The sequence below is a fragment of the Spermophilus citellus genome (assembly GCF_964194105.1).
Source record: "Spermophilus citellus genome assembly, chromosome: 6".
NCBI lineage: Eukaryota > Metazoa > Chordata > Mammalia > Rodentia > Sciuridae > Spermophilus > Spermophilus citellus.
Window position 1 is genome coordinate 12,705,212 of NC_138187.1, and position 11,664 is coordinate 12,716,875.

General features: G+C 56.9%; 1 protein-coding gene across 1 annotated transcript in view; it reads left to right on the plus strand.

The window, feature by feature from the left end:
- The window catches only part of XYLT1 (xylosyltransferase 1), a 240,037-nt gene extending 230,136 nt beyond the window's left edge, over positions 1 to 9,901 (plus strand). Inside the window, exons 11-12 of the mRNA XM_081299981.1 lie at positions 3,956 to 4,289; positions 7,781 to 9,901. Coding sequence (XP_081156107.1) covers positions 3,956 to 4,289; positions 7,781 to 8,103 — 657 coding nt within the window. The 3' untranslated portion in view covers positions 8,104 to 9,901. The remainder of the gene's footprint in view (positions 1 to 3,955; positions 4,290 to 7,780) is intronic.
- The last annotated feature ends 1,763 nt before the right edge of the window (positions 9,902 to 11,664 follow it).

Sequence of the window (11,664 nt, forward strand, 5' to 3'; positions counted from 1 at the left end):
TGTTCTCTGCCGTGTCCCCACGTACATCATCTGTAGGAGAGCGCCAGTCACTGACAGATGCTGAATGTGATTTCTGAAGGAATGGGCCAAAGCCCGTGGGTAGCGATGCTGGAAAGGAGGGTGGTGTGACCCCGGGAACCCCAGCGTCCGACCTCTGCCCTCCCCAGGTCAGTACGCAGCTCAGGCAGGTGCAGGACCCTGGCCACGGGGTTAAGGATGAAGAATATGAATCTAGAATACGAAGAGTCTGGAGGACTGGGGTGTGATGGAGGTGGGGTCTCACCTCCTGGTCCTCCCCTAGCCCACTGTGGCCGTGCCTTGCTGTCCCGTCCCCCTCTCAGTATGTCCCCATGTCAAACAGGCACGGGTGACTTTCTTGTGAGGCCCACGTTTTCAACTAAGGCTCCAAATGGATTGGCTGGATTTGAACATAATAAATTACTGGTGAGTCAGGGGGTAATTAAACGCTGCCCCAGTTGGATCCTGGGCTGGGGGCCCACGTGGCCCATTGAAGACATTAACGTCCCATTAAAGAGATGGATGCCTGGCGTCTGGGCTCTCCCTGTTTATCAGCCTGTGGTTGGATGACTAGGTCCCTCCGGCAGTGACAAACGATGTTGGCCACTCCACGGCTAGTGATCTGCAAGGGTTCCTGGGTAGGTCCAGTAGCGTTGGAGAGAAACCACCAAGATCACTGGCAGAAATAATGGCATGGGACCCATGAAGTCCTAATCTTGAATTTTTAAAGTTTTCTCGTGTTATTTATGTTTTGTTGTATTTTTAAAATTTTTTTGCAGTTCTGGGGATAGAACCTGGGACCTTGCACACGCTCAGTGAGTGCTCCACCCTTGAGCTATAGCCTGGCCCCCTTAGTCTTGCTGATTTTTAACAGCATAGACATAAAACCGCGTGAGAAGGAAGGGCAGAACTCAGAGCCACTCGGAGGGCTGCCGAGAGGCTCCCTGGCAGTAGCGCTGGGGCCTTGCCTGGCATCCGGGTCTGGCTTGTTGCGGGTGGCCAGTGTCACATTTCTCCAGTCCATGAGAATCCCGTGCTGTTGGCTTGGAGAAGAGATGCCTAATCTTTCTCCAGGCCACCAGCAGCAGCGTGCTAGACTCCCGAGGGACAGCAGTGAGCCAGACAGATGAGGCCCCTATTGTCATAAAATGCAGTCTAGTGGGGCAGACAGCCGGCGAGAGAGAGAATAAAAGAACAGAAGCTGCTCAGCTAATGACAAGTGTCACAGATAAAATAAGACTTCATTCGTGGGACTGCTGAGGACTTGGGAGGTTGACGGGGATCACCTCCCAGAGGGTGGTTCATTCCACAAGGCTTTTCAAAAGAGAAAAATGTAGAGCTGAAATCTGTAAAGGAGATTCTCAGATGGGCAGATCTGGAACGGTCCTGGCACAAGAAAGAGGGGAAAGAGCAGGTACAAAGGCCCTGAGGTCCAGAAGGAGTGTAGCATACCCCACGGGCAGCCAGGCCAGTGTGGCCAGAGCACAGTGAGGGGGAGAATGGCAGAAGCCAGGCCTCAAGAGGCAACAGGGTCTTGTAGGCCCTGGAAAGGTCCAGATGGGGAGCTTTGGATTGGGATTGGCAGCTGGGGAACAGCATGTTAGGTCTGAACTGCTGTTTAAATTGGGGCAGTTGACGCTTTTGCAGGGAATGGCTGTGGATTTCCACACTGAGGCTCACTAGATCTCAGAGGTCACAGCGGATGGGACCATAGTGGGCTCCTTCTCAGACTGACCCCGCCCCCCTTCTCAACCTAGGAGCAAGACGCAGAGATTTAGTCAGATGCTCCCCAACACCTGCCTGCCTTCTCTTGCCTTTAGAAGTCAGATTTCAGGCAACGGTTCATTTCCCTTTCTGTGGTGAGCCGGGACAGTGCTCTCCAGGGTCCCCCCAGCCCCTGTCTGGTCACAAATCCCTTTCTCTGTGTGATCTCGAGGTGGTTCTGTGACAGTTCATCCTTTAGTCAGTTGGAAGGTGGGCGTGGAGAGCCTGGGTGCCCGGGGAAGCCTGGTTCTCAGTCCTGTCCATTCAGCATGCGTTCAAGTTCAACACCGAGACATAATGGACAGTCGTATCATTGATTGATTGTGGATAGGTAGAGAGATAATAGATAAGGTAGACATACACGTGAGATGTAGAGATGAGAAATGGATAATTGATAGGGAGGAGATGGACAGAAGACCGATGATTGACAGGCGGATGGGAGGGTCTCCTGCACTCAGGCGCAGCGGTGAGGAGTGCGAGAAGTCCTGGCCTCCTGCGTGCGCTGCAGGGCCCAGAGGCCTCCTCTAACCAGGTGCCTCCCACGGGGAAGAACTTCTGAGCAGGAGCAGCCCCCGGGCGGCAGTCTGGAGCTGGCAGGATAGGAAGCCTGTGCCTCGAAGAGCCCTAGGACCCTGGCCCGAGAGGCCGAGAGCCCTGCACAGCGCCTGGGGTGAGGGCCAGGGAGGAGAGGGGGCGGGGCAGGCCCTGACCAGACCAGCGAGGGGTGGGGCTTTCTCAAGTCTGGGGGGACGTCCACCCGTGGCCCCGCCCCTCCCCCAGCTCCAGTTCGCCCCTGGTCCACGGAAGCCGGTGGAAAGCTGCACTGACCCTGCGTGTGCGCCAGCCACCCAGGGGGTGGGGGCTCCTGGCTTGAGTGACTGAAGGGACCCGCCCCTGAGAGCATCGGGAGAACTGCAGCCCCCGGTGCCACACTGGCGGCCCCTGCGCTTCTGACCGTGGCATGTCACGTACTTCTGAGCTCGAGGACACCGACCGGCCCTCCCCTTTCTGGATTCGGGAACACGGGAGGAATCGATGCCCCAGACGGTCCCTGGTGCCTTAAGCCCTCCGTGTGTACTCGCCGCCCAGCTCCGTGTCCTGGGTGGAGAGTGGACAGTGACTCCAGGCCAGGCCAAGGAGGACCTCGGTCAGCCCCTGTTGGCACCCGAGCTCTTCTCCGGGAGGGTGCGTCCGTGCCCACCTCCTCCTCGACCTGCGACACGCGCAGACGCTGGGGTGCTTGCTGGTCCTCTGCCACCAACGTGCCCCCGTGCCATCGGCGGATAGATCCTCACCAGGGGGATTGACACTTTTTTTTTCCAAGTCAGAAAACCCCTCATTTACTGTGATCTGAAATAGCCGCGGAGTTCAGGGCTGGCCATCGACGCAGTTAGTCCCTGTTCTTGTCAAGTCATTCACTCGATCAGACAGACTTTGCTTAAGCACTTGCTGTGTGCCGAGCCCAGTAATATAATAGGCACCAAGAAAGCACAGAGAGCCAAATAAGGAAGGCTGTTCACAGGGGGCCTCTGGTACCAGGGGTGGGAGGGAATGACACGCCGCTGGTGGGTCATGCTCAGCAGATAAGCAGCAGCAGTGACAGTGACCGAGGGCCATTCTAGATCTGGGGGTCAGGGAGGGTGCCAGGCGACCTTGGAAGTGAAGGGCCAGCTGTGCGGGGAGGTTACGGCATTGCAGGCTGGACAGGTGGAGAGGGGACCCGGGGTGGGAACAGGCCTGATGGATCTGAAGGTCTGAAACAGGGCGAGCGGCATCGATGGCCAGGGGAGGTGGAGGCGGAGGGCAGGCCAGGCTAGGGGGGCTCCGAAGCCCGAGTTCCCCTCTCGCACACTACAGGAACTGGCTGCCTGCAGTTTGGAAAACCCACCACCCAGCGGAAACCAGCCACACCCATGGAGTGGCTTGGTGTGAATTTGGGGAATGGGAACCCAGGAGGCCCCAAGGTTTCATGAGAGGACCGCAGGCCCTGGGATGCCCAGGCAGGGCTCACATCTGCTGACCAGCTGTGCAGGCTGGAGTAGGTGACTTACTCAGAGCCTCGGTCTCCTCGTCTGAAATGGATCCATGGAACCTACCAAGCAGGATGCTAGGTCCTTCTGGGACCCAGCCCCCTGGGTCACTAGCGGCCTCAGGACTCGCTCTCCCGTTCCAGGTCGGCACCGACTGGGACGCCAAGGAGCGGCTGTTCCGCAACTTCGGGAGTCTCCTGGGGCCCATGGACGAGCCGGTGGGAATGCAGAAGTGGGGGAAGGGGCCCAACGTGACCGTGACCGTCATCTGGGTGGATCCTGTCAATGTCATCGCAGCCACCTACGACATCCTGATTGAGTCCACCGCTGAGTTCACCCACTACAAGCCCCCTCTGAACTTGCCCCTGAGGCCCGGGGTCTGGACAGTGAAAATTCTCCACCACTGGGTGCCAGTTGCAGAGACCAAATTCCTTGTGGCACCTCTGACCTTCTCAAACAGGCAGCCCATCAAACCAGGTGAGTGTTCCAGGGTCCCCGGGGGGGAGGGAGTCCCTGGCAGGTCCTTTTCCTTGGCAGAGAGCATGCTCCGGCACGGGGCACGGGACAGCCACTTAGAGTCCTCCTCTCCTCTTTCCGCAGTCTCTCCTACTTGTGTGTCCTAGAGCCCCGTGGAATTCCCTCCCGGTACCTATTTATTAGGTCCCCTCCCTGTTGACTTCAGGAGGTCTGAGCGTGTTTATGACAAACGGAAAATGAGCCCAGGGAGATATTAGGTTTCAGCACGTCTTATTTGCTGTTTAGAAAACAATAATTAACATAGGAATTCTATTCATCAAAAAATTTAATACCTTCAGTAAAAACAGAAACCACCCCCTGGTGGAAGATATTTGCTTTCAAAAAGTACTCATTTTCGGAATATATAAGGAAATCCGTACATCGGAGGTGGGCAAGCACAAGACCCCAGGCCAAACACGATGTGGTTTTGTAAGTATACTTTTATAAGAATACAGCCACGGATAACTCATTGGAACAAACTAACAAAAAAAAAAAAAAAGAAAAGAAAAGAAAAAGAACACAGCCACACCCATCCATTTGTACGGTGTGTGTTTCTGCTCTGGGCTACGGTGGCAGAGTCGAGAATCAAGCGCCCTGTTGATTAGCTGCACTCCTGGCACCCCTCAGGGTCCTCAGAGCCAGATGTGGAGGTGAAGGATGTGATCAGCATCCTCCTGTGTGCATTCTGATGGGACAGCCCAGAAATGTCCCCGAACCCTCCCACCCCGGGACAGCCGGGCCGTGCACTGTGACCCTGGTCTTTCCAATGTTTTTCTGCTGGAATTTCTGAGGAAGGCAGAGCTCTTCATCCCCAGTCCCAGGAAGACCTAGGGGTTGTCTTCCCCCACCGGGAGCAGACCCCTGGTGTCGGTAATCGTATGTGTTAGCGATGTTCTCACGACAGGGAACACAAAGGTAGGAGCCATCCAATTTGTAAAATGATTCATCACGAGTAATTTGCTATTGATGCGTCCCCAGTAATCTCAAGAAATCTGATGAGGTGGAATTGAGGCAAATTTAATTATGGAGGCGAGAACCGTGAGCTGGTACTGTAACCACGTTCCCCACAGTCACCTCATTTCTCATAAGGGTTTCTTGCATCAACCACGATTTGCGTTTCCGACATTTGCGCATTCGCTAGCTGTTCCTTTCGCTTGGAATGTACTGCCCCTGGTCAGTCTGGACACCCCGCCACCTCCCAGTGTTAGAGAACTTGGTGGAAAGCACCAAAGACAGAAGGCTCTGTTCTCCTGGCAAGTGGTGCTGGCACTACCCACCCTGTCTGCCAATCTGAGAAGTGAGCGAGGACCAGATTTATAAGCACGGCAGCTTCCAGCATATGCTCAGTGCGTCCTGGTCTCCTCTTTCCCCTCCGGCTCCCCAGGGCATTTAGAATGGAAGGAATGGCATTCCTGTCTGTGTTGGCCAAGGTCGATGCATGTTCTGAATTCAGCTAGTAGTCTCGTTGCTTTTAGAAATGAGGCAGGCCGAGGGTCTTTCTGTTTCCTCCTTCCCCACTCAGGACCCACCTATTAGAAGAAAGTGGCATGCTGTTGCAGGCTCTCCTGGTTACCTTAGTGGGGACAGCTCTTGGTAAGCACAAAGGAAGCATTGTCTCCTGAGCATGGTGTTGTCTCATAAGGAGGTGTCTTCTGATCCTAGCCATCATGCTGTACAAACCCGACTGGTGGAACAAAACTCGCCAGCCTCACTGGCCAACACTTTTTCAGAAAGATGTGTTCTTGTCATTGGCTCCAAGACAGGCCACGAATGTGAACTTCTTCAAGATAGGAACACCCAGCTTGTGCATGGGAGGATCACAGACTTAACAAAAAACCAACAGTAATAATCCTAGCGTGGAATATGAGCCAGGTGCCACTTTGAGCACTCTCTCCCAGCCAGCCTAATGAATCCTCACAAACAAGAGAGCTGAGGGAGACGTTAGTGCCCTCTTCATTCTATGGAGGAGGAAACGGAGGCACCAGGAGTCCAAGTCAGAAGCCACACACCCAGTTTGTGGCAGGTGGGGACTCAGACAAGATTGTAACATCTGGGCTCTTGCATGTAGCACTTCACAGAACAGTTGGTGCACAGTAGGTGCTCAACAAGGTGGAGTTATCACAAGGACATTCCCCTCCACCCACCCTCTGGCTCAAATGTCCTGCTTCCCAGGGGAGCTCCTACACCAGCACCTTCCACTGAGCAACGCCTGGTGTATCCAGCGTCAGGGGTGGGCAGGCGGCAGCCCAGGATCTGAGGTCAACACACCCGGGTTCAACCCTGGCCCCAACACCTGTGACCTCGTTGCCGAGGGGGAGGTGCTCTGTTAGGTTGCGCCCAGGCTGTTCTCTCTACCCGGAAGTTCTTCCCCAGATCTGCCCCCTTCCTGCACACTGATCTGCACTCTGCTCAGACGTCACCTCCCCGGGGAGGTCTCTCCCACCCACCCCCATGTGGGTAGACACAGGGGGCTCAGCACAGTCTTCCCCTAAAGGGCGCAGGCAGGGAGTAAAATATGTTCAGCTTTTGAGGCCCAACAGCCTCTGTCCCAACTCACCTCTGCTAGGGTGGCACAAAAGCAGCCATAAATGATCTGTGAGCAACTGGGTGTGGCTGTGTTCTAATAAAACTTTACTTATAAACACCCACGGTGGGCTGGATCCGGCCCTCGGGCTGTCTGGAGTCGACTGTGACCCAGTACCCTGTTATGGTCCTCATGACATTTATCTCTGCCTGAAATGACCTCGTTTACCTAATTGTTCATTTGGTTGTTGCTGCTGCCACCGTAACATCACCCCTCTCTCTGGTTCATCCCACCACCTAGAATGCAGCTGGTACCCGGAGTAAGAGGCATTTATTGTATCTCTATCCGATCAGTCAATCAATCAATGCCTTGCAGATAAGAGATGTTTAGTAAGTGTTGAGTGAATGTTCCGCACAAAGTAGATGCTTAAACACATGTGTTGAACGGCCAAGCGCCTGTCATCCCAGCAGCTCAGGAGGCTGAGGCAGGAGGATGGCGAGTTCAAAGGCAGCCTGAGCAACAGCGAGGCGCTGAGCAACTCAGTGAGACCCTGAATCTAAATAAAACACAAAATAGGGCTGGGGATAGGGCTCCGTGGTTAAGTGCCCTTGGGGTTCAATTCTGGTACCAAAAACAAAATTCAAAAAAAAAAAAAAAAACAAAAAAAACCCACCTGTGTTGAAGGAGTGAACGAGAGGCCACTAACCCATAAACATATGCCCACTGAATCCCAGGTGGAGGGTGCCCTGCATTAAGTGGACCATGTCCCTGAAGGGCACTTCCACCTGTCCAATGGGACTGCTCAAGCACTTCCCGTGAGATGGTCACAGGAGTTACCTAGATGCTGCCCAGTGCCCCCGGTGCCAGGTGCCCCGAGGCAGGTGTCCAGTCGGTGGCTCCTGGACTCACGGTTCCCTTTGGCTTGCAGAAGAGGCGCTGAAGCTGCACAACGGACCCCCTCGCAGTGCCTACATGGAGCAGAGCTTCCAGAGCCTGAACCCCGTCCTCAGCCTGCCCATCAGCCCCGCCCAGGTCGAGCAGGCTGCCCGCCACGCCGCCTCCACGGGCGCAGCGCTGGAGGGCTGGCTGGACTTGCTGGTGGGCGGGATGTGGACTGCCATGGACGTCTGCGCCACGGGCCCCACCGCCTGCCCCGTCATGCAGACCTGCAGCCAGACAGCCTGGAGCTCCTTCAGTCCCGACCCCAAGTCAGAGCTGGGGGCCGTCAAACCCGATGGCCGGCTGAGGTAGCACTGGCCACGGGAGGGCCACCGAATGATCTCCACGGGAAGGCAGCCGGAGGGCTGGTGCAGCGGGACCCCGACCTCCCGCCCTGGGGTGCCCCTTGTGCCAGGGGCTCTCCTGGCCATTGGACGGAGGAGGCGGAGGGTCTGGAGGTCAGAGCAGAGCCAACCTGCACCTGGCGAGCTGGCTTCTGGGGCTGGCACCAGGGTGGTCTCACCTCTGCTGGCGGGTCCCCCAAGTTCCGCAGGTCCCTCTCCTCCCCGTCCTGTGACCTGCACTCATCCTGCACAAGTGATCTCACACTTTTATTTTGAGCAGCAGAACTGGGTTTACTTGGTAGGTGGAAGTTCAGGCGCAGAGGAAATCCAGGCTGTGCCCCTGGGAAGCCGAGGGGTGAGGCCCCCTCCCCAGGCTCAGCCCGCCAGGCCGGCCCTTTGCCCAGGACATCTCTCAAGGTCCCTCTTCCAAACCCAAGGGCTCTGCAAAACCCAGTTTGACAAGCACTGCCCAGAGGGAGGTCTGGCCTCCTGCTGCCCTCTGCTTAGCTTTCTGCTCCTTCGTCTGGGAGTCCCCCAGGCCAGCTCTAACGTGGCCAGTCACTGAGGTCACCGTCTCAGGCCTTTCCAAGGGAGATGGGCTCGGGAAGACCCTGTGCCTCCCACCAGCCCTTCTAGGCATGAGCTGTTCTCCCTGATCAATAGAGAAGCAGGAAGGCCTGTGGATGGGACCTGGCCAAGAAGTGTGACTGCCCGGTGGCCATGAGTCTAGGCCACCCTCCACGGAGGCTGCCGCCCAGGGTAGTGGGGGTGGAATGAGGTTGGCGAGCACGAGCCTCGAGTCCTTACCGTTGGTTTTCTGGGAGACGGAGACTGTGACCTCTTAGGCTCTTCAACCTGGGAACGGTGGGGACCGTGGCCAGGGAAGTCACGAGGCGCTGCCTGGGCAGGTCTCCTGAGCTGGGCAGCAAAGCAATACCCACCCCCTACCTGCCACAGCCCTTCCGTTCTGAGGTCAGGCGCCCAACCCTTTGTGAATCGCACACCTGGTGCTGCGGGTGGGGGGACCAGAGGCACAGACCAGGCTCCTCGCAGGGAAAAGCATCTCCGAGTCGCCGAGGAACTCCATGTCCTCCCTCGTCCACACCGCCAACAGGCCCATCTGAGAAGGCTGAGTCTCGAAAGCGGGAAGGTTGTCCAAATGTTCAAAAATAGTGTTATTCGAATTGCTTGAGTGACCAGAGACTTGAAGGGTCTCCTTGCCATGTGCCCTCTAGAGGACACCCCCCGACACAGCTCACTGGGGCCCCCCAAGGCCCCTCTTCTTCCTCAAATCCCACCTCTCCTGAGTGACAGGGTGCCCTGGGAACAGACGCTCCCGTTGGTCCCCCGGGGAGCTAGTCTGGGCACCTGCCCTGGCCTAGGCGAGCAGGTTCTGCGGTTCACCTGGGCGACCAACCTCCCGCGACATGGCCCCCACCCCCCCAGCGAGGCAGGATGTCCTACTGGCAACGGAGGACACGGAGAAGGGACACTAGATATTTATTATTTGTATGTTTCAGTCCGTGACTGATCAGCAGTGCTGGGGTCACAGCCTGTTGACGTTTTCTTCCTGATGGAAACCGCCTTTCTTTCTCGAAAGGCCCCCTCCCTCCTGGCCACCCCCTAGTCTGTCTGTCTGTCTGTCCCTCTCTCAGTTTCTGTCTTTCTGGGTCTGCCTACATCCTCCCTGTCCTCAGTCTAAAGCAGGGGCCTTGGACACCAGGAGAGAGCTTCAGCCAGTGTCGTCCCCTGGCAGCGGGTGGGAGCCCTGGTGTCTGGCTTTCCCCTGTTCAGGTGTTCGGCTCATCTGTCCCTGAGCCGTTCCTGTCCCCTGCCCTAAGCACAGAGTAGTGACAGCTGCAGGACGGGCAGTGGGCGTGCTGGCCGCAGGGAGCTTGGGCACGGGGGACTCCCAGGCTGATCTCACCATGGCCTCCATGTGAACAGGCTCCTCCGCAGGGGGCCGGGTGTGGTCAGCCCCAGCCAGGAGAGTCCAGAGAAAGACAGCTGTTGTCCAAGGTGGCTCTGGGAACCTGAGCCTCTTTCTCAGAAAGCCTGTAGGATCCCTAGGTGGTTTCACACAGTCCCAGGGGACCACGGGGCCAGTGACAGGGCCTCTTTCTGTCCCCAGCCTCTGCCTCGGCGTGTTCCTGGAGCTGGGAGGCTCCCTCCCGCTCCTCGCCTCGCTGCTAGGACTCTCTTCTGCAGTATTATTATTGGTGGCTTTAGGGACGCAGCCCTGGTAGGCCCCAGTACACAGAGCAGGCGACAAACTCCAGCACCCGGCCCCTCCTGACCCTCTGACATTTCCGACTCTCCATCCTGGACGCCTGGAGGCCTGGCCGCCACTGGCCTGCTCTGGGGACCTCCCTCCTCCCCAAGGCTGCCCTCCCCACTCGCTGCAACTGATTTTGGGGGCTGAGAAGTCACACGGGGTGTTCTTTTGTCTCCGCTGTTTGGGGATCATGAGAGGAATGTTGCAGCTGTCACATTTGATTTAAAAAAAAAAAAATTCCAAACAAAGCCTAGTGCAGTTTGCCAAAAGGAGATGTTTTCCCAGGGAGGAAAACAGTGTCGGTTCCTTTGTTGTGGTTGTGGTGGTTGTTGTTGTGGTGGTGGTGGTGGTGGTGGTGGTTGGGTTGATAACCTGCCCGACAACGGTTTCTTTGTCTGAGGCCCCTGGCCAGGCAGCTTGGAGGCTGTCTGAAGATTTCAAGGGCTTGGAGCAGGGGTCTCTGGGGACCCTGAAAACTCTGGAAGGTGAGACTTGGGTGTCAGCCATGAGGCAGGGGAGAGACGGTGGATCGGAGCTCTCTGTGCCAGCAGCACGCACCAGGGCACTGGGGCAGGGAGAGTCCCGAGGCAGCCGGCTTCCTGAATCCCACCTCCCGCGGGCCTTGCATGGACCTGAAAGCCTCCAAGGAGGAGGTGAGCCACTCCTTGTTCCCTTTGGAAATCAGCCTCCCTAGTGGGATCAGGAACCCTGGCTCCATTCTCCTGGTCCATTTCAAAATCCAAAAGGAGCTTAGAGAAGATGAGCCACACCACACAGCGCACCCACCCCCAAGGGTTGGATTTCTGCCACCCTGGGCACATGCTGGACATGTGGTTCTCTAGTCTACAATTCGGGAGGGCACTGGTGAACCTTGACCTCTCCATCAAGAAGGTTCAGAATAGGTTGGAGCAGGAGCCACCAGATGAGGGGCATGAGAAGAGCCCCCTTGCACAACCAGCTTCACGGGGGGGGGGGGGGGGGGGTCGGGGGTGTCTGGGCCACCAGGTCCCTGGCAGCATTTCGAGGCGGGGTGGGTGTACTGGAAACCGCCGTGAAGGGGTCCAGCTTTGAGCGTGCCAAGGTGGCTTTCCAGAGCACAGGCCCACACTGCGGTAGGGTCGCAGACGCTTCCTGAGATCCAGGACATGGACAGAGATGAGTGAGACAGCGGATGTGAGTCCCAGGCGGTGGTGAGGGCAGGGTCTGTCATGCGTGTGGCCTATCCTGCTGCAAGAAAAGCTCCGTGTGGCGGAA